This window comes from Pangasianodon hypophthalmus, chromosome 11, assembly GCF_027358585.1.
Source record: "Pangasianodon hypophthalmus isolate fPanHyp1 chromosome 11, fPanHyp1.pri, whole genome shotgun sequence".
Classification (NCBI taxonomy): domain Eukaryota; kingdom Metazoa; phylum Chordata; class Actinopteri; order Siluriformes; family Pangasiidae; genus Pangasianodon; species Pangasianodon hypophthalmus.
The window spans coordinates 26,302,936-26,325,776 of NC_069720.1; the positions used below are offsets into that span (position 1 = coordinate 26,302,936).

At 44.9% G+C, this 22,841-nt stretch overlaps 1 protein-coding gene across 13 annotated transcripts in view; it reads left to right on the plus strand.

Annotated features, from left to right (window-relative positions):
• nav2a (neuron navigator 2a) overlaps positions 1 to 22,841 on the plus strand; it is a 122,874-nt gene that overhangs the window by 53,088 nt on the left and 46,945 nt on the right. For 9 of the 13 annotated variants that reach the window (XM_053238005.1, XM_053238006.1, XM_053238004.1 and 6 more), the window contains 6 exons: positions 261 to 313; positions 7,387 to 7,459; positions 8,877 to 9,081; positions 9,274 to 9,330; positions 9,714 to 9,755; positions 14,501 to 14,634. In XM_053238005.1, coding sequence (XP_053093980.1) covers positions 261 to 313; positions 7,387 to 7,459; positions 8,877 to 9,081; positions 9,274 to 9,330; positions 9,714 to 9,755; positions 14,501 to 14,634 — 564 coding nt within the window. Of the gene's footprint in view, positions 1 to 260; positions 314 to 4,438; positions 6,855 to 7,386; positions 7,460 to 8,876; positions 9,082 to 9,273; positions 9,331 to 9,713; positions 9,756 to 14,500; positions 14,635 to 22,841 lie in introns of those variants that run through there. The other 4 variants (XM_053238008.1, XM_026909978.3, XM_053238009.1 and 1 more) reach the window with 3 other exon arrangements.

Sequence of the window (22,841 nt, forward strand, 5' to 3'; positions counted from 1 at the left end):
TATATTTTTATCAAACAGAGCACTCCTTTTTTCACTCACTCACACACACACACACACACACACTCTGTGCTTATTCATCTGCCTCCTTCCTCGGTGTATGTGGTAGTGTGGAATCAGCTGGCAGTCTGTATTGCCTTTTCTCAGCTGCTCGTAGGGGGTTGGGCCCACTAACACACACACTCACTCACAGACACACACACTCTGACACTCTCTTGGACAAAGTTCATGGACTTAAACACTTAACTTTTCTCTTTCTGCAGCCAATGAAAAGATCGAGGACATTAACGGCTGCCCAAAGAGCCACTCGCAGATGGTGAGTGTGTTCATTCCTTAATTTTACTTTCACTATTCACTGAGTGTGTTACAGTTAAAGAGAGAGGAAAAGAGAGAACGACAGAGATATCTAGAGAGACAGACAGAGAGATGACTAGTTGGCAACTTTTATGCTCTAATATAATATTTCCTCTTGGTTCACTTACATGTCTCCCTGTCTCTCTTTTTGTCCCTCTCTGTGTTTCCCTTCCCCCCCCCCCCTTTTAATATCTCAAGTTGTTCCATCTACTTCCAGATTATTCAGAAATCATTCCTAGTTACAAATTATTAAATCGTCGCACTAGTTTATACCACAGCATTGGTGGATTCTGGAATCTGATTGATCAGAAGTTGTCAGAAGAAAGTTCACTGTCAGGAGGAATGCCCACAGTTAGCTGAGTGTACGACTTGCCTTCGTTTAAGGAGGGAATTGGAGTGTAGCAGGAATGCGCTGTATAGGGGACAGTGGTTATGATGGATATGGTTTCATTTTATTTATCACACTGCCACTGCACTGGCCACCTTCTGCATGCATGTGTGCCTGGTAACAGGGTCAGTGCAGCTGGTCTGTGATATCACTGTAATGAACAGCTCTCATTTACAGCTACATAATTTATTCACTCATTCATCCATGAGACTTAGTATCTATTTCAAATTAAGCTCTATAGCATCAGTTCATCATGTACATGATTTATAGCTTTTTGTTTTGTATCTTACATCAGCAGCTATTGTCCCTTTCATCATAACTATCGTCATGTGAAGTCTGGTTGATTGAACAGGAACCTCGAGTAAAATAGAGGAGTTTACGACTGGTAGGCAGAAACGTTTATAAGCACTTAATACAACCCATCCTCAAACCATTATGAGCCAGAGTGATAGCTACAAAGCTAGCTATTTATCCTCTGAAGTTTAGCTACCCCAACAACAACCCCGCTGTAGCGTGAGCAAGCTTGCTCAGCTTTAAATGAGTTGCGCTCAGGGCTGTGACGCATTTCCATTTTGAAACTGCATGGTTCTCGCATTTTTAGTAGCCCTGTTTACGTTCGTGAGTACTGTTTGTCCTTCACTACACTATTTTTAAAGACAAGTGAAGAATATTTGGAGCAATGCTGTGTCCCCCTCTGCACAGCGTCTTTCTGAAGTGTAACAGCTTTAAGCTTCCGTGAATTCACAGCTAGGAGTGATCTCAGGAGACGATGGTTAGCAAACCTACGTCACAATCATTTCCACCCCTATGAAACCACAGAGGGTCACAGAAGACTAGCACAAAGAGCAATGGCGAAAGAAAGAAAGAAAGAAAGAAAGAAAGAAAGAACAGTGAACCATTGATGCAGCATTGTAGGCAGGTGCACACACCTGTTACTCTAATAGGCTCATTGTGTGTGTGTGTGTGTGTGTGTGTGTGTGAGATAAGTAAGGACTAAAACATGACAGAGCATGCTGTTACAGGAAAATAATCAAAGGTGTGTTACTACTGTTACTACTACTACTGCTACTACTACTGCCCCTGCTACTGCTACTGCCCCTGCTACTACTACTACTGCCCCTACTACTACTACTACTGCCCCTACTACTACTACTGCTACTGCCCCTGCTACTGTTACTACTACTACTACTACTGCCCCTACTACTACTACTGCTACTGCCCCTGCTACTGTTACTACTACTACTACTACTGCCCCTACTACTACTACTACTGCCCCTACTACTGCTACTACTACTGCCCCTGCTACTGCTACTGCCCCTGCTACTACTACTACTGCCCCTACTACTACTACTGCTACTGCTCCTGCTACTGTTACTACTACTACTACTACTACTGCTACTGCTACTGCTGCTACTGCTACTGTTACTGCTGCTACTGCTACTGCTACTACTGCTACTGCTACTGCTGCTACTGCTACTGTTACTGCTGCTACTGCTACTTTTACTGCGACTGCTACTACTACTGCTACTGCTACTCCTACTGCTACTGCTATTGCTACTGCTACTACTACTACTACTGCTACTGCTACTACTACTGCTACTGTTACTGCCCCTACTACTACTACTACTGCCCCTACTACTACTACTGCTGCTACTACTACTGCCCCTGCTACTGCCCCTGCTACTACTACTGCTGCTACTACTACTGCCCCTGCTACTGCTACTGCCCCTGCTACTGTTACTACTGCCCCTACTAATACTACTGCTGCTACTACTACTGCCCCTGCTACTGCTACTGTTACTACTACTACTACTACTACTACTACTGCTACTGTTACTGCTGCTACTGCTACTTTTACTGCCCCTGCTACTACTACTGCTACTGCTACTACTACTGCTACTGTTACTACTACTGCTACTGTTACTGCCCCTACTACTACTACTACTACTACTGCTACTGCTACTACTACTGCCCCTGCTACTGCTACTGCTACTGTTACTACTACTACTACTACTGCTACTGCTACTGTTACTGCCGCTACTACTACTGCCCCTGCTACTGCTACTGTTACTACTACTGCTACTGCTACTGTTACTACTACTACTACTACTCCTACTGCTACTACTACAACCACTGCTACTGCTACTGTTAGTGCCCCTACTACTACTACTACTACTACTACTACTGCTACTGTTACTGCACCTACTACTACTACTACTGCTACTTCTACTCCTACTGCTACTACTACTGCCCCTGCTATTGCTACTGTTACTACTACTACTACTACTGCTACTGTTACTGCCCCTACTACTACTACTACTGCCCCTGCTACTGCTACTGTTACTACTACTACTACTGCTACTACTACAGCCACTGCTACTGTTACTACTGCTACTGCTACTGTTACTACTACTACTACTACTGCTACTGCTACTGTTACTGCCCCTGCTACTGCTACTACTACTGCTACTGTTACTACTACTACTACTACTGCTACTGCTACTGTTACTGCCCCTACTACTACTACTGCTACTTCTACTGCTACTGCTACTGCTACTACTACTACTGCTACTGCTACTGTTACTGCCCCTACTACTACTACTACTGCCCCTGCTACTGCTACTGTTACTACTACTACTGCTACTGCTACTACTACAGCCACTGCTACTGTTACTACTGCTACTGCTACTGTTACTACTACTACTACTACTGCTACTGTTACTGCCCCTACTACTACTGCTACTGCCCCTGCTACTGCTACTACTACTGCTACTGTTACTACTACTACTACTACTACTGCTACTGCTACTGCTACTACTACTACTACTGCTACTTCTACTGCTACTGCTACTACTACTGCCCCTGCTACTGCTACTGTTACTACTACTGCTACTGTTACTGCCCCTACTACTACTACTACTACTGCTACTTCTACTGCTACTACTACTGCCCCTGCTACTGCTACTGCTACTACTACAGCCACTGCTACTGTTACTACTGCTAGTGCTACTGTTACTACTACTACCCCTACTACTACTACTACTGCCCCTACTACTACTGCTACCGCTACTGCCCCTACTACTTCTACTACTGCTACCGCTACTACTACTGCCCCTGCTACTGTTACTACTACTACTGCTACTACTTCTGCTACTGCTACTGTTACTACTACTGCCCCACTACTACTACTAATACCCCCACTACTACTGCTACTGCTACTACTGCTACTGCTACTGCTACTACTACTGCCACTGCTACTGCTACTGTTACTACTACTGCCCCTACTACTACTACTACTACTACTACTGCTACTGCTACTACTACTGCCCCTACTACTACTACTGCTACTGTTACTACTACTGCTACTGCTACTATTACTACTGCTACTACTACTGCTACTACTACTGCTCCTACTACTACTACTGCTGCTGCTGCTACTACTACTGCCACTGCTACTGCTACTGTTACTACTGGTACTACTACTGCTACTGTTACTACTACTGCTCCTACTACTACTAGTACTACTACTGCTGCTTCTACTACTGCCACTACTACTACTACTACTACTACTAATAATAATAATAATAATAAGCTACCAGCTGTAGGAATGTAACAGACTTAAAATGCAAATAGAACCAAATAAAATAGTACCACTACTGCTACTACTGGTACTACTGGCATTACTACTACTGCCCCTACTACTACTACTGCCGCTGCTGCTACTATTACAACTACTACTGCTGCTGCTACTATCACTGGTGGTACTACTACTGCAACTACTACTACTGTTGCTGCTGATACTACTACTACTACCTCTGCTGCTACTACTGCCACTTTTACTACTACTACTGATAATAATAATAATAATCTACCAGCTGCAGGGATGTAACAGATGGGCGAAATCTCAGAGAATGAGAGCAAAGGAATCTCTGAAGGGTGTGTAGAAGTCACATGACATGTGTTCATACCACACACACACAGACACACAGGTGTGTGGTATGAACACATGTGTCATGTGTAGGAGTCACACCTCCACACCAAAAAGGGCTGTTAATAGAGGATAATTAAAACACAATAAATGTGTGTATGTCTGTGGTTGAGGGAAACTTTTGTTTATTGACTGTTATACACAACATACACATTTACACCAGTGTTTGGACTCATTGCTCCATTGTTCATTAACTCCAAAATACTTCATTCTATGAATGATAAATCAGTGTTTGACACTGAGCTGTGTGCTGAGAACTCCTGAATCACAGGGAAGAAGTTTGGTGTGTGTCAGTCTCTGTTTGATGAGTTTTTCTTCCACACCTTTTCCTTCAGCTCCCTGCTCTAACAAGTGCTAAACTGCATTTTCTCTGGAGGAGCAAGGACTGATTCTGCTCCAGCGTTGGTATAGCGAGGTTGTTATCACCTCTCTACTGAACTGTGCTGAAAACATTTCATCACACATTTTATCTCACACATTTTATCCTCATGAATGTGGTAGCAAGAATGGTGTTATTTGGCCTCATGTAAATGCAGCATGCTAATGCTAACTTCCACCTCCCACTGGTTTGATACATTTTATCCACATTAGCAGTTCTTTAGTGGGGCATTGCTTTAAGACCTAGACTCCTGTCAAATCTCCGAACTCTAAACCTGGGAGATTAGTCTCAAAAGGAAGTCATCTTATTGCCTTTGGTAAGAAAAGGTTAATCTTCTTAACTCATGCTAAAGTCTCACACTGAGGACTGACTTATAGTCTGCAATAATACACGCAATAGATAACTGTAATAAAATAAATTTCACACACATGCAAACAGTCTACATTTACTACACATTTCATTAAGTTCTGTATTATTATCAATCTCACTGATGATTTTTAAGTGTGTGTGTGTGTGTGTGTATGTGTGTGTGGACACGCTAAGCATGCCGACAAATTCGGTTTTATTTAGAGAGTTATTTTTATTCACAGTGCATGATATGAATTCCTGTCTCAAAATTCCTTGGTGCGACCTTTGACCCTCGGCAACAACTGTCACCCAGTACATATCAGGGTGTGTTGGTGTCTAATTCCTCGCATTTCTTCTTCTTCTTCTTCATTTTTGTGATGAGCACAAACTAAAAATTCCATTCACACTTGTTGTGTAGATACTTTTAGTTAAAGGTGCCCTGTGGATTTTTGGTTTTAAGAACATTATATATTTTATTAAATTTATTATTGTTGAAATATTTCACGTTAAAGTGTGAATCATGCACTGATGGTCAATTTGAATTCCAGTTTCCAGCTGATACAGCAGCTGACCAATCAGCGTCTTTCTTTACCTGATTGATTGACTCTCTAGTGCTAGGATCTGAGCTTGTCTCCTAGCAACAGAGAGTTTCTTTAACAGCTTTACATATATGAGACGTACTGAATACTCTCACTATTACACAGATAAACATACATTATGGGTGTGTGTGGCATGTTTTTATATCTTGGTGGGGGCCGAATGTCCCCACAAAGACAGGAATATCTGACGATTTTAACCTTGTGGTGATATTTGAATTTTTTCCCTTTTTTTTGTTAACACTAAGTTAAAGGGTTAGCGTAGCCTGAATTAGCGGCATAAATAATAATGTCAGACATATGTGTGTGTCAGACATCCCACCTCTCCCGGAAGTTCCGGGAGTCTCCCGCATATTCATAGTGGCTCCCTGATGCCCGCAAATTAGATACAATATCCCGGAAATCGTGCGAGCGAGCGAGAGAGACACATGTAGTGATAAAAGCCGCGTCTCATTTCGGAGGCTGCGCAATGAGACGCAGCTATAGTAAGTTTTGAATTGCAACAGAATGAGCATCCTCTGATGATTGGTCTCTTATGCGCTAAATAACCCAATCAGTTGTGTCTGTGGGCGGCTATACAGTCAACCTCTCACTCTCTCCATCTCCTGTCAGTTCACACTTCCAGAGTCTGCAGCCGCAATGGCATCTGCTGTCCGAGAAGAGTGTCAGAGAAAAAGAAAATATAAAACTCACTTTACTCCAGACTACACTAAGGTGTACCCCTGCCCAACAGGGGTAAAAAATAATGACAGTGACTTTTCTATTGCCCATGGTGGGTTAAATGACTGTAAAAGACATGTTGAGGTGAGTTCAGGTCTGTTCATTAGCAGAGCTAGCATTATTTAAACTAGTTGATTACCTGCAGGTTTACTTATGTTCTACAACGTGATGAGGCCAGATTCTCTGCACACTTGTTTAAAACTGTAATTAAATAAATTAATAAAAACAATATAGAATAGATTGATAAAATATAAGTACATATTTTAATGCATAACTGGGTTCACACGGGAATTCTTTGGATTCTCCTTGTGCCCCTCTCCTACACCGGACACTCAGATTTTCACGAATCGGGAAGTGGTAGCCTATATCAACATTTCTAAACATTAAATGTTTTAGGTTACATGAATAGCGCAGTAAAGATATCTCTAGCGCAGATCATCCATCTCAGTCAGGGGGCTGGGGGCAGTTGGTGCTACCTTCCTGAAATGAGTTTTTGCAGGGTGGGATGTCTGGTGTGTGCGTGTGTGATTTTGCGTTGAATTTTCCAGAATTTGCTGGTCAAAATTGTACTTGTACATCTGACCTCATCTGAACCTTTTCCCTACTTGTTCCCCAGATTGAAAATATTGATACATGTCTGGCTTTTCTGGCAGCAAAAGGTGTGAACATACAGGGACTCTCAGCTGAAGGTAAGAAACTATATTGACCAACACACACACACACACACACACACACGCACATTGCTATTCTTTCAGGATCATCAAGGCAATATAATACACCGTAACTGCCATTGAGTCTCTCTATTCACGTTTGACAAGAGGCCCAGAGGCCATGCCTGTTAGACTGCTTTTACACCATATGTACACGTACACAAGATGGCTGCTTGCTTGTATTCATTTAGCAAATTAACTATGTACGTCCATAACATGAAAGGTGTGCCACAGACAACTGCTGCACCCACACACCTATGTGTAGTCGCGTGTCAAATATAACCCTAACCTTAGTCTCAGTAAGCAAGGCAGTCTCAGTGAAGGAGGCGTGGTCTCTGTACCTGTCAGTCTCAGTGAAGGAGACGTAGTCTCTGTACCTGTCAGTCTCAGTGAAGGAGGTGTGGCCTCTGTACCTGTCAGTCTCAGTGAAGGAGGTGTAGTCTCTGTACCTGTCAGTCCCTTGGCTGGCTAACTAGAAAGCTAAATGACATTATCCACTGCTTCATTGCTTTTCATCATCAGTCCTATGGAATTAAGCTAGCTTAGCTAGGTCAACGTTGTTTATAGAATTGAGATCTTCTACATAATGACAGTTTTCAATGGAACACAATGAGTAAATGAATAAGCAATGAATAAGCATTCTAATCTTTGCTGCAGTGATTGCGATGCCATGGATTTTAGAAGACTACGGGTTTTAGCATACTCAACATCTAGCATACATAATATTAGCATAAGCATACCAAGTAACTAAAACAAGCTAGCGAACTTCGTTGGCTCCAAGCGTTAGAAGCCTGTAGAATGAACATCTTACTAAACGTTTGACTTAAAACACTCACCTTTCTTCAGAATGAAAGTGGTTATCCTCTGGGCCCCTTCACTACTCCTGACCTCTCTCTCCTTTTTTCCTGCTATTATTGAAATTCTGATTTATGTTGTTTTTTTTGCAAAGTGGCGACTCTGCTAGGCTCGTTACACACAGTCGCATGAACCACGGACAGTGGAGTAAACTGTATTTTGGAGAGGGGTTATTGGATGGGAAATTGAAACTTATTTCATCAATATATTGCATGATTTTGTAATTTTGTGTTTCATTTAGTACAATTTAGCTTATTACAACAATTCAGTCATAGCAAGGGGCCTATAGACTCCAGGACCTATGCCCTCTATGGGCTGAGGGCACCTGTAATTGTACCTATACCTATAAAATCACCTTTCACCCCACTTGCGCCAGGCCTGTTTGCACGTGTGTCTCAGTGAAGGAGGGGTGGTCTTCGTGCCCTTTGTGTGTAGGAGCACATCGGTATGTACTTAATCTTACAATGGATGCTCACTCTCTGTCTGTCTGTCTGTATGTCTATCTGTCTGTCTGTCTATCTCTCCCTGTCTGTCTATTCAGAGATCAGAAATGGGAATCTGAAGGCAATACTGGGACTGTTTTTTAGTTTATCACGATACAAACAGCAGCAGCAGCAGCAGAGCACTTCACAGACACACTTCACACACACTCACACACATACTGCACCTACACCCACGGCCTCCTCGCATGGGACACACGCCTCAGCAGCACAGATCCATCGAGCACAGGCGGAGATGCAGTCCAGGTATGGCACGGTTCCTGTCACTTCCTGTTTATAAGGAGCTGTGATGAGTTAATGGGTGTGACCGAGTGAATGTTGTAGCATATTCAACATTATGTGTCTGGTTTTCAGTCTATCACTGTCTTTCTCTCTCTCTCTCTCTCTCTCTCTCTCTCTCTCTGTGTCCTGTTGTATCTTTTCTTTCTTTTTGTCTAGGACTTCCTCTGAGAGCAAACTTCTCAAGTTTTCCATTGGTCAGAAAAAGACATCTAGGTTAGCTCTCTCTCTCTCTCTCTCTCTCTCTCTCTCCATGATCTGTCTTTCCTGCTCTTTTTGTTTTTATCCTTCATACTCCTCTTACTTATCCTCCTCTACACCATTTCCTCTTCCTCATTCTCCTCTTGCCCATCATTCTCTTCCTCTGCATGCTGTGTTAAACCCTTGCAGGTACTCCACAAATATGTTAAAAAAATGTATTTCTTTTAAATTTCCTTCCTTCTAACACTGAATCTCCTTCACAGTCTCTACAGTCACACCAGCTTGCTAACTTACTTTATAATTATAATTTATATTATTATAATTATTATAATTAGCTACAATAGCTAACTAACTAGCTAGCAGTTAGCAGATCCAAACTAGTTTTCTGTCTGTTAAAGGTGGACTGTTGAGGAGACCTGTATCGAGTTGAATTGTGTGAGGTGAAGATACATTTACCCACTGTGTGTGTGTGTGTGTGTGTGTGTACGAATTCCTGTTTGAGTGTCTTATAAATCATTACCAGTGAGTGTGTGTGCCTGCTTCTATGTTATATTTTGATATTAATTATACTGATGCTTTTTTATGTTTTCTGTTTTTTTCCCCCCTGCTATTTAAACATTAATGTAATTAATATAATATATTTATTTATAATACAAACATAGGATTGTTTTTATTTCATTATTAACATTAGTAATATTGGTGATTATATTATTAATAATATCAGTAATATTGATATTAGTAATTTGTGGAGCCCTGCTATAATTACAAGTAAGTATTTTAGGTTTATTCCTGGATTAATTCAATTCCTTTTGGTTACTAAAACTAGCCTCATTTTGTCATATGATGAATGATGTAACAAGATTAACTATTATAATAATGTTAGTAATGATAGCTTTATTTATAGCACCTAATTTACTGTGACATTTTATTAATGCTGTTTGCAAAAATCCACCCAGAAGGTACAGTGATGTCTCTCAAGCTGTTGATGCATGTGAGAGGCACATCACATGGGGCAGTTTTACACTTTGCATGGATTTATGCAGCCAAAATTATGTCACACAGACACAATTCTGTATGCACAATATCAATATCTATACCTATAGCCACAATTGACAATATCCACTACAATATCTTTAGCCACTATACACAATACCTGCAACTATACCTATAGCCACTATACACAATACCTGCAACTATACCTATAGCCATAATGCACAATACCTGCAACTATGCCTATAGCCACTATACACAATACCTACTACTATACCTATAGCCACTACACACAATACCTGCAACTATACCTACAGCCACTATACACAATACCTACAACTATACCCACAGCCACTATACACAATACCTACAACTATACCTATAGCCACTATACACAATACCTACTACTACACCTACAGCCACTATACACAATACCTGCTACTATACCTATAGCCACTATACACAATACCTACTACTACACCTATAGCCACTATACACAATACCTACTACTACACCTATAGCTATAATGCACAATACCTGCTACTATACCTATAGCCACTATACACAATACCTGCAACTATACCTATAGCCACTATACACAATGCCTACTACCATACCTACAGCCACTATACACAATACCTACTACTATACCTATAGCCACTATACACAATACCTGCATCTATACCTATAGCCATAATGCACAATACCTGCTACTATACCTATAGCCACTATACACAATACCTGCAACTATACCTACAGCCACTATACACAATGCCTGCTACTATACCTATAGCCACTACACACAATACCTACTACTCTAACTATAGCCACTATACTCAATACCTGCTACTATACCTATAGCCACTATACACAATACCTGCTACTGTACCTATAGCCATAATGCACAATACCTGCTACTATACCTATAGCCACTACACACAATACCTGCAACTATACCTACAGCCACTATACAGAATACCTACTACTATACCTACAGCCACTATACACAATACCTGCTACTATACCTACAGCCACTATACACAATACCTACTACTATACCTACAGCCACTATACACAATACCTGCAAATATACCTATAGCCATAATGCACAATACCTACTACTATACCTACAGCCACTATACACAATACCTACTACTATACCTACAGCCACTATACACAATACCTGCAACTATAGTCACTACACACAATACCTGCAACTATACCTATAGCCACTATACACAATACCTGCAACTATATCTATAGCCACAATGCACAATACCTGCTACTATACCTACAGCCACTATACACAATACCTACTACTATACCTACCTCACTATACACAATACCTGCAACTATACATACAGCCACTATACACAATACCTGCTACTATACCTATAGCCACTATACACAATACCTGCATCTATACCTATAGCCATAATGCACAATACCTGCTACTATACCTATAGCCACTATACACAATACCTGCTACTATACCTACAGCCACTATACACAATACCTGCTACTATACCTATAGCCATAATGCACAATACCTGCTACTATACCTATAGCCATAATGCACAATACCTGCTACTATACCTACAGCCACTATACACAATACCTACTACTATACCTACCTCACTATACACAATACCTGCAACTATACCTACAGCCACTATACACAATACCTGCTACTATACCTATAGCCACTATACACAATACCTGCATCTATACCTATAGCCATAATGCACAATACCTGCTACTATACCTACAGCCACTATACACAATACCTGCATCTATACCTATAGCCATAATGCACAATACCTGCTACTATACCTATAGCCACTATACACAATACCTGCAACTATACCTACAGCCACTATACACAATGCCTGCTACTATACCTACAGCCACTATACACAATACCTGCTACTATACCTATAGCCACTATACACAATACCTGCATCTATACCTATAGCCATAATGCACAATACCTGCTACTATACCTATAGCCACTATACACAATGCCTACTACTATACCTACAGCCACTATACACAATACCTACTACTATACCTATAGCCACTATACACAATACCTGCGTCTATACCTATAGCCATAATGCACAATACCTGCTACTATATCTATAGCCACTATACACAATACCTACTACTATACCTACAGCCACTATACACAATATCTGCTACTATACCTACAGCCACTATACACAATACCTACTACTATACCTACAGCCACTATACACAATGCCTACTACTATACCTACAGCCACTATACACAATACCTACTACTATACCTATAGCCACTATACACAATACCTGCAACTATACCTATAGCCATAATGCACAATACCTACTACTATACCTATAGCCACTACACACAATACCTGCAACTATACCTATAGCCATAATGCACAATACCTACTACTATACCTATAGCCACTACACACAATACCTACTACTACACCTATAGCCATAATGCACAATACCTGCAACTATATTTATAGCCATAATGCACAATACCTGCTACTATACCTATAGCCACTATACACAATACCTGCTACTATACCTATAGCCACTATACACAATGCCTACTACTATACCTACAGCCACTATACACAATACCTACTACTATACCTATAGCCACTATACACAATACCTGCAACTATACCTATAGCCACTATACACAATACCTGCAACTATACCTATAGCCATAATGCACAATACCTGCTACTATACCTATAGCCACTATACACAATGCCTACTACTATACCTACAGCCACTATACACAATACCTACTACTATACCTATAGCCACTATACACAATACCTGCAACTATACCTATAGCCATAATGCACAATACCTACTACTATACCTATAGCCACTACACACAATACCTACTACTACACCTATAGCCATAATGCACAATACCTGCAACTATACCTACAGCCACTATACACAATACCTACTACTATACCTACAGCCACTATACACAATACCTGCAAATATACCTATAGCCACTATACACAATACCTACTACTATACCTACAGCAACTATACACAATACCTGCAACTATACCTATAGCCACTATACACAATACCTGCAACTATACCTATACCCACTATACACAATACCTGCAACTATACCTATAGCCACAATGCACAATACCTGCTACTATACCTATAGCCACTATACACAATACCTGCAACTATATCTATAGCCACTATACACAATACCTGCAACTATACCTATAGCCACTACACATAAGACCTACTACTATACCTTTAGCCACTATACACAATACCTACTACTATACCTATAGCCACACTACACACAATACCTGCTACTATACCTATAGCTACTACACACAATACCTACTACTATACCTATAGCTACTATACACAATACCTACTACTATACCTATAGCTATAATGCACAATACCTGCTACTATACCTATAGCCACTATACACAATACCTACTACTATACCTATAGCCACACTACACACAATACCTGCTACTATACCTATAGCTACTACACACAATACCTACTACTATACCTATAGCCACACTACACACAATACCTGCAACTATACCTACAGCCACTATACACAATACCTACTACTATACCTTTAGCCACTATACACAATACCTACTACTATAAATGTTACAGTGTTTTTCACCCATTATATCTGTATAAAAACATATCACAAGAAATGATTATGAATATGAGTATATGAAAAGAGATTGAAGCCTACTGTTAGGGTATCTGATACTAATACACAATATCTGGTGACTGTGAAGGCCATTTATATCATTTTCATCCTCATCAAACTATTTATTGAGCCGCTTGTGCCCTATGGATAGGTGCAGGGTTATTCTGGAAGACACCACTCTTATCAGGATAGAAAGGATTCATTATAATGTTTCATTATATATTTATTATAATGTTTCATTATAAATTCCTTTCATTTGTCATCTGTCTGTATACATGAATACTAACACCAATTTTGCTAACGCTCAATCTAACGCTCAATCTAATTGTGATGAATGTGCTGTCTTTGCTGGCTTTGAGGTGTTCTGACCAGAAAATCTTTACAGTACATTGTAAATTATAGTCAGAACGTAATCACCTTAAAATCGATAAGACGTTTTGGCTTATATTCTCTCTGTCTTTCGTTCAGACTTCCTGGCCCTACATCGAGAGTTTCTGCTGTGTGTGTCGAGTCGTCACCGCGCGGTTCAGTCAGCTCAGCAGGAAACAGACGCAGTCAGACGTTCAGTGAGAAAATCAAACCTGCAGCCACACAGACCAGAGGTACCACACCATAGGCCAGCATGTGTGTGTGTGTGTGACTGTATGAGCCTGCTAACCTGCTTGAGCCTGGAAAACAGTACCTCGAACGCTCCTGCTTTGTCAGTTCCTACTGGATCAAAAGAAAAAGGAGGACACACACATTAATTCCATAGAATAAAAATGCTATTAGATAAGCTCCAATATGTTACTCAGATAATAGAGAGAACATAAAGAGAGAGAGATAGACATGGGTTTTTATTTTCAGGTGAACAGGAATAACTGATTTTATGACTGCTGTTGAAAGCTACTTATGGAAGAACATAAATGTAAAATTTGCAGAGTGGGTTGTGCTGCGCCCTTGTCCACGGTGCACATTAATCTCATGGTTGCAAGTGCCAAGTCTGTGTACATTTAGACAGAATTCAAGGCTGCATCCCGAACTGTTTATTAATCAGTAAGTAGTTTGCCTGAAAAGCAATGACACCAGTGGTGTACTGACAAACTTTTCAGCCTGGTAGTATGCAGTTTGGTGTGTGTCCCAATTGGATATAATTATCAGCAGAATGTGATTCTCTGCTGCCATTTCCTAAATATTACAGAAGCATTATAGGAGGTAAATACTTTTTGCACGTCAGTGTGAATGTCAGAGCTACTGAGCACTGGGTGAAATAAGAAAATCTCTCAGTTGTTCTACTGTAATCTCTCAGTGCTCTGCAGTGTAGGCTCTACAAGTCTCCGAGAAGTATAGAGAATAAATCTATCGCATTCTGTCTGTGTATTTTTGTTTCCCTATCTCTGTTACGTTAGGCGTGAGCCGGATAGTGTTAGCACGCTAGGTAAAACACAGATAAATAAGTAGACACGCCGAGATTGAGGCACCCCAGTTGACTTGCTCTCACCCAATTTGAAATGCAAAAATAGCTAATGATGCAAATTCCACAAGGATAAATGTTCTCCTGATTCTGACACGACACCCCTGACATGGCGCTGACTGTGAGTTAGTATTACACGATTGTCAGGGCGACTCACAGCTCAGGAACATTATTTTACTTATTTTAAGTGTTTTTTCTTTCCTGACTTTAGTCCCCTGAGTTTTCAACAACAAAATCTTATACAGTCTTGTTCCCCTTCAGGAACTCGAGCTGCGTCACGAAACGCTATGGGAACGCCCCCGCGTGACCGCGCTCTGAATCACGTGTCTAATCCGTCCAATGGATGGGCGAGACGTCACGGGCGGGGTGACGTAGCGACCCGGAAGCATAAAAGCCCGAGCGGCGAGCCCCGCGTTAGCTTCCTGTTTTCAGCAAGCGCTCTGTGTTTATTGTCTGTCTATTTTTGTCTTTTGGTGTTTTATCTTTGGCATGCCTAAAGCCAAGGTTAAGACTAAGGGCGAGAGCGGGCAGCGCTTCAGGCCGTGTGTTCCTCCCTGTCCGCGATTTATTACGGGCGGGGATACACACAGTCTGTGCGTTGCCTGTTTGGGAGCGGAGCATGTTCAGTCGGCTCTCGAGGGAGCCGGCTGCGCACATTGCGAGCGTTTACCGCTGCGCACTCTCCGCTCCCGCTGGGCTCTCTTTGAGGAGGGAGCCCTCACTAGCGTGCCTCGCGGTGCCGGCCCCGCTTCTGCCGAGGCAGAGCGGCGGTTGCGCTCGTGGGGCTCGCAGATGGACCTGGCGGAGGGAATGGAGACGGGCCCGTCCCTTTCTCCTTCCTCCCCCTCCAGGTCCTCTGTCCCCTCCCTGGGCTCGGAAGCACGCTCTGCGGTTTCTTCCCCCCGGGGAGCGGACTCGGCGCTCCACCTATCGTCCTCCGAGGAGGTCGATGTGGAGAGCGTCGACCCTGAGCCGCAGTCTCCTCAATACGGGGAGCTGCTCGAGGTGGTTGCACGGGCAGTCGCTAAGCTTAGCATTGACTGGCCCGCTGAGTCACGGCCTGAGCCTCAGGGCTCTAGACTGGAGGAGCGTTTTTTGCGCAGTAGGCCGCCACCTCCGCCCCGGAGCCTGCCCTTTTTTCCGGACCTCCACACTGAGGTGTCGAGGTCCTGGAATAGGCCATTTTCGGCCCGGTTGTTCAGCCCCACGTCTTCCCATTACGCTAATGTGGCGGGGCTGGACTACTCCGGCTACAGGGCGATGCCCAGGGTTGAACAGACGCTAGCCAGCTATCTGTCCCCTGCTGCTGCATCGTCCCTGAAGGCTCCGGCGTTGCCTACCAAGCCGCTGCGGACCACCTCAGCGCTGGTAGGCAAGGCGTACACGGCAGCAGGTCAGGCCGGTGCGTGTCTGCACACCATGGCGGTGTTACAGGCGTACCAGGCTGACCTGCTTACAGAGCTGGATGAGCAGGGGGAGAGTACGTCTGAGCAGGTAGCTGAGCTCAGGCGGGCCGCTGATCTGTCCCTCCGCGCCACCAAGGAGACCGCCCGTGCTATCGGTCGGTCTATGGCAGTCCTGGTGGCGGCGGAGAGGCATCTCTGGCTGACCCTGTCCAATATGAAAGAGAAGGACAGGGTCGTGCTCATGGACGCCCCGCTTACTCCCTCGGGCCTGTTTGGCGACGCGGTAGACTCCGTCGTCGAGAGATACCAGCAGGCCCGTGCTCAGGCGGCGGCGTTCCAGCGGTTCCTCCCCCGTCGCTCTCTAGCTCGTGGGGCTGCCGGGCGGGGGCAGCCCCCTTCGTGTACGGCCCCCTCCTACAGGGAGGCCCAAAAGCAGAGCGTCGCCTCCCGTGCTCCCCCGAGGCGGGAGCAGGGGTCGCGACGACGCTCTGGGCCCGGCCCTTCGGGCACTAAGGCGGATCTGAGGACCGTCCTCATGTCCAGAAGGGCCGCGGCTAAGAAGCCCTGATGGTTTTGGCCCAGGGCTTCCGAGGGCGGGCCCCTCTGGGGCGACGCGGCGTACACCTCATCTTACGGTGCCCGGGTCCCCCCAGTGCCCTCAGGAGGTCGATCTGCCAACCCTGCCACCTATGGTGCTTCAGGGCGCAGCGGTCTCCGGCGAGCGCCTCTCCCAGTTCTCGCCCGGCAACGTAGCGGGTCTGGGAGGCTCGCGGCCTCTCCTGAGGCCTTCGCAGCGGTTAGCTCATTTCCCCCATGTCGGTTCGCCGCCTCAGGGCACCCAGCTAACTGCTTCTATTAGACCAGAGGTCAGTCTCGAGAGACTGATTCCCTTAGTGAGCTTTCTGGCAGCGTGGAAACTTCTGCCGAATGTGTCTCATTGGGTCCTGCGTACTGTAGAAAGAGGCTACCGAATTCAGTTCAGCTCGCCTCCACCTCATTTTTCTGGGGTTCTTCCCACTGTGGTGGGTCCCGAGCAGGCTCTGGTATTGGAGCAGGAAGTACGTACTCTCCTGAGGAAGGAGGCCATCGAGGTGGTCCCTCCTCACTACAGGGAGTCAGGGTTCTACAGCCGGTACTTCATTGTTCCCAAGAAGGGGGGAGGGCTGCGTCCCATTTTGGACTTGCGGCAATTGAACCTCTCAGTCGCTCGACTGAAGTTCAGGATGCTTACGGTCACTCAGGTCGTGTCTCAGATCAGGTCCGAGGACTGGTTCGTCACGATCGACCTAAAAGATGCGTATTTCCACATCTCCATCCTTCCCCCGCACAGGAAGTTCCTGAGGTTCGCTTTCGGGGGCGAAGCTTACCAGTATCGGGTTCTTCCCTTCGGCCTAGCACTCTCACCCCGCACCTTCACGAAGTGCGTGGATGCTGCCCTGGCTCCTATGCGACTACAGGGCATCCGCATACTGAACTATATCGACGACTGGTTGATTTTAGCTCATTCAGAGCAGATGGCGGCTCGGCATCGAGATGCCGTTCTCGCCCATATGAAGGAACTGGGGTTAAGACTAAACGCCGAGAAAAGCGTGCTTTCTCCAGCTCAGAGAACCGCTTATCTAGGCGTCGTGTGGGATTCGACCACGATGCAGGCACGTTTGTCTCCTGCTCGGATCGAGTCGGTCCTCACAGCGGTCGCGAGAGTGAAAGTAGGCCGGTCACTCACTGTAAAGCAGTTTCAGAGACTGCTGGGCCTATTGGCAGCTGCGTCCAACGTGATACCGTTTGGCCTGCTGCACATGAGACCCCTACAGTGGTGGCTCAAAACCAGGGGGTTTTTCCGAAACAGAGGAAACCCGCTCCGCATGATCAAGGTCACGCGACGATGCCGCCGTGCCTTAGCTGTGTGGAGAGAACCTGGGTTCTTGTCTCAGGGCCCAGTCCTGGGAACTCCTGGTCGCCGCGTAGTGCTAGCGACGGATGCGTCCCTCACCGGATGGGGAGCGGTCATGAGTGGCCGTCCTGCCCGTGGTCTGTGGAGCGGCCGCCATCTCACTTGGCACATCAACCGCCTGGAGATGCTGGCCGTGTTTCTAGCTCTGAAACACTTTCTCCCAGACCTAAGAGGCCACCACGTGTTGGTGCGCACCGACAACACGACGGTGGTCTCTTACATCAACCGCCAGGGAGGTCTGCGTTCGCGCCCCCTTTACAGGCTGGCGCTCCAGATCCTTGTGTGGTCCCAAGGGAACCTCCTCTCATTGAGAGCGGCCTACATCCCTGGTCATCTCAATGTGGGAGCGGACGCCCTGTCGAGGCAGGGGCCGGTGCCCGGGGAATGGAGACTCCACCCCGAGGTGGTGGAGCTCATATGGCGTATGTTCGGCAGAGCCCAGGTGGATCTGTTTGCGACGCAGGAGACGTCGCACTGTCCCCTTTGGTTCTCTCTGATTCATCCAGCTCCTCTTGGACTGGATGCCATGGTACAGCCGTGGCCGAGGCTGCGTCTGTACGCCTTTCCTCCGGTCGCTCTGCTCCCGGGAGTTCTGGAGAGAGTGCGCCGGGACGGAATTCGTCTACTGTTAGTAGCCCCGTTCTGGCCGGGCCGAGTATGGTTCTTGGACCTGATTTCCCTCCTAGACGGCTCCCCATGGGAGATTCCGATCAGGAGGGATCTCCTCTCACAGGCGGGGGGCCATCTTCACCCCCGCCCGGAGCTGTGGAAGCTGTGGGTGTGGCCTCTGAGGGGGCACAACTCCGCGCTTCCGGTCTCTCAACCGAGGTTGTGGAGACCATCCTCCAGTCCAGAGCTCCCTCTACGAGGAAACTGTACGCCCTGAAGTGGAAACTTTTCACTTCCTGGTGCGGAGACCGCCGGCTTGACCCTGTTCACTGCCCAGTTGGTACAGTGCTGGAGTTCTTGCAGGCCCGCCTCTCCGCGGGACTGACCCACTCCACCCTGAAGGTGTACGTGGCGGCTATTGCAGCCTGCCACGCCCCTCTCGATGGCCAGTCAGTGGGCAGGCACCCCTGGGTGACACGTTTCCTCCGCGGTGCGCTGAGGATCAGACCTCCAGCTCGATCTCGGGTCCCCTCGTGGGACCTGGCCGTGGTTTTAGAGGCTCTCTGCAAACCCCCCTTCGAGCCCATAGAGGAGATTTCGGACCGTCTTCTGACGTTGAAAACTGCCTTTCTCTTGGCAATTTCCTCTCTTAGGAGAGTGGGGGATCTTCAGGCCCTCTCGGTGGCCCCTTCCTATTTAGACTTTGCGCCTGGTTTGGCCAAAGCATTCTTGTACCCCCGAGCGGGGTACGTACCGAAAGTCCCCTCCTCGGCACCACGGCCGGTCATGCTGCAGGCTTTCTGTCCTCCTCCCTTTAGGGAGCCCGACCATCGGAAGCTCAATTGTACGTGTCCAGTGCGAGCACTGGACGCGTACGTCCACAGAACTGCCCTGTGGAGAAAGGCGGACCAGTTGCTTGTTTGCTTTGGTCCCCCTAAGAGGGGTTTTCCTGCTTCTAAGCAGACCCTCAGCCGGTGGATTGTAGAATCCATTTCTCTGGCTTTCGAGTCCTCTGGTCTCCCCAGTCCCCTGGGGGTCAAGGCTCACTCTACCCGAGCGGTGGCGGCCTCTAAGGCCTTTCTGGCAGGTGTGTCCTTACAGGACATCTGCAACGCGGCGGGATGGTCCACGCCCCTGACCTTTGCTAGGTTTTATGACCTAGATACCCGAGCCACTCCCGGCTCCTCTGTCCTTGTGCCTTAGGCTTGCCTCCTCCTGGAGGCAGGGACTTGTAAGTCTGGCGGCGTGGGTATACTCGTTCCCATAGTGTTTCGTGACGCAGCTCGAGTTCCTGAAGGGGAACGTCTCCAGGTTACGTATGTAACCATGGTTCCCCGAGGGAACGAGACGCTGCGTCTCGGTGCCACACTTCCGGCGTCCCTGCGGCGCTTGCTTCATTTTCCAGTAAGCTAACGCGGGGCTCGCCGCTCGGGCTTTTATGCTTCCGGGTCGCTACGTCACCCCGCCCGTGACGTCTCGCCCATCCATTGGACGGATTAGACACGTGATTCAGAGCGCGGTCACGCGGGGGCGTTCCCATAGCGTTTCGTGACGCAGCGTCTCGTTCCCTCGGGGAACCATGGTTACATACGTAACCTGGAGACGTTTTAAGTGATCTCATGTTTTATACACATATCCACTTATTTTGCATTTATTTTACTTTATTTATTTTACCACTGCTCAGTGGATTTAACTCGGTTGGTGGTCTTTGTTTCATAATGATCAGAATTATCGCTGCTTGATAATAAATGGCAGGAAGTTAGCTCTGTAGTGTTAATGACTTAAAATGAACTGAGCCCTCGAGAAAGAAATATTTAAAGTTTTGAAATGATGAATAAGCATTCAGTTAAAGTGTTACTATTTCTCAGACACAGCTTGAGTTTGAAGCTTGTCTTATTTATCTGCTTGCTAAATGCCACTATCTCTCTCACCATAAATAAGAGATCTGTCCCTCTGTCTCTCTCTTTCCCAGTGTTTCCCCCTATTGGAAGTCATTAGTGGTCTGACCCATTTTCCATGTGGCTAATTGGGCCTTAATCACTTCCTAATAGCTGCTTTGTTTTTGCATGCTGATACGAAACTGGAGCAAACAGGAACACACACACACACACTCACTCTTCTCTAATTTTTAAGTGAAGCACTGAATACATAAACACCAGAAGAAAAAAAAATCAATTGAAGTATAATTACATAATAGAAGAAATAAAAATACTTAATAATGGTATTAATAAAATAAACAATAATATTATGAGAATTAATTTTATCTGATTTTGTCCCCCTTGTTTTGATGGCATTTCGACTGTGAAGTGACAGAATTATTGGAGTGGCTTCTTCTGTAATTAAAAACAGAGAACACTTCTTCCTTAGTCCTTTTCCTGTCATGAGCGTAACCGGGTGTGTGTAATACAGAGACTGTGTTCAAACATTGCTTTATAGATCATTTATCATTTAGATATAGAGGATTTTGTGGAATTTGTTTCTCTTGTTAAACTGCACAGTCCAAGAATACTCATTTAGTTACATGTTTTGCATTTGACTGATATTAGTAATGAAAGATGGAGTCAGACTTTTAAATGATCTTGCTAATGCACTTAAACTTTTGGACCCAATTGCATAGTTCTTCTGGACAAAGAGAGAGAGAGAGAGAGAGAGAGAGAAAGAGAGAGAGAGAAAGAGAGAGAGATAGACAGACAGACAGACAGACTAGCTCGGGGTGGGGGTTCTAAGAGGCTGTGTGAGGAGTGTTACTGATGTGTAGAGAGTAAGTCAGTCTTTCTGGAAACAAGAAAGAAAGAAACTCTACTGGGTTTTTCACTATGCTTTTTTAAATGATCTGAATTTTCTGGATTCTTAGTTCTTTCTTTCTTAGCGGTGAGTAATAACGATTGCTTCCATTTTCTTCCACCTTGGCGGAAACACACACACACACACACACACACACACAGTGTTAAGAAGTTAACTGTGTTAAATTCAATACATATTCAGCATTGATAAATTGGCCAGTTTCATATTTTCACATCACATTATTAGGTAAATAAAAACAGGTATTTTTAGAAGAATTGCTAGATGTGTGTTTAGTGTTCTAGCTATCATCTAGCTCATTATTAGTCTGTTTATTGTAATGCTAATTCTAACCCATTTGCTATAATCCTAGATTTTGGGTCAGCCTGTTCATGATCAGCCTCAAAAAATACTGAGCTCAAAAAAAAAAAAATTTGAAGAGTTCTTAGGCTCCTTTTTAAAAATTTAATTTCAGTTCCTGCAATTTAGTGCCCTGCTTCACTTTGTATTATAAATGTCATGCAAATACTTCATTTTTTTTTTAATTAAAGAAGTCTTTGTCGTAGTGGCAATGCAGTGGCTACAGGGTTTGAGCATTCATTTTGT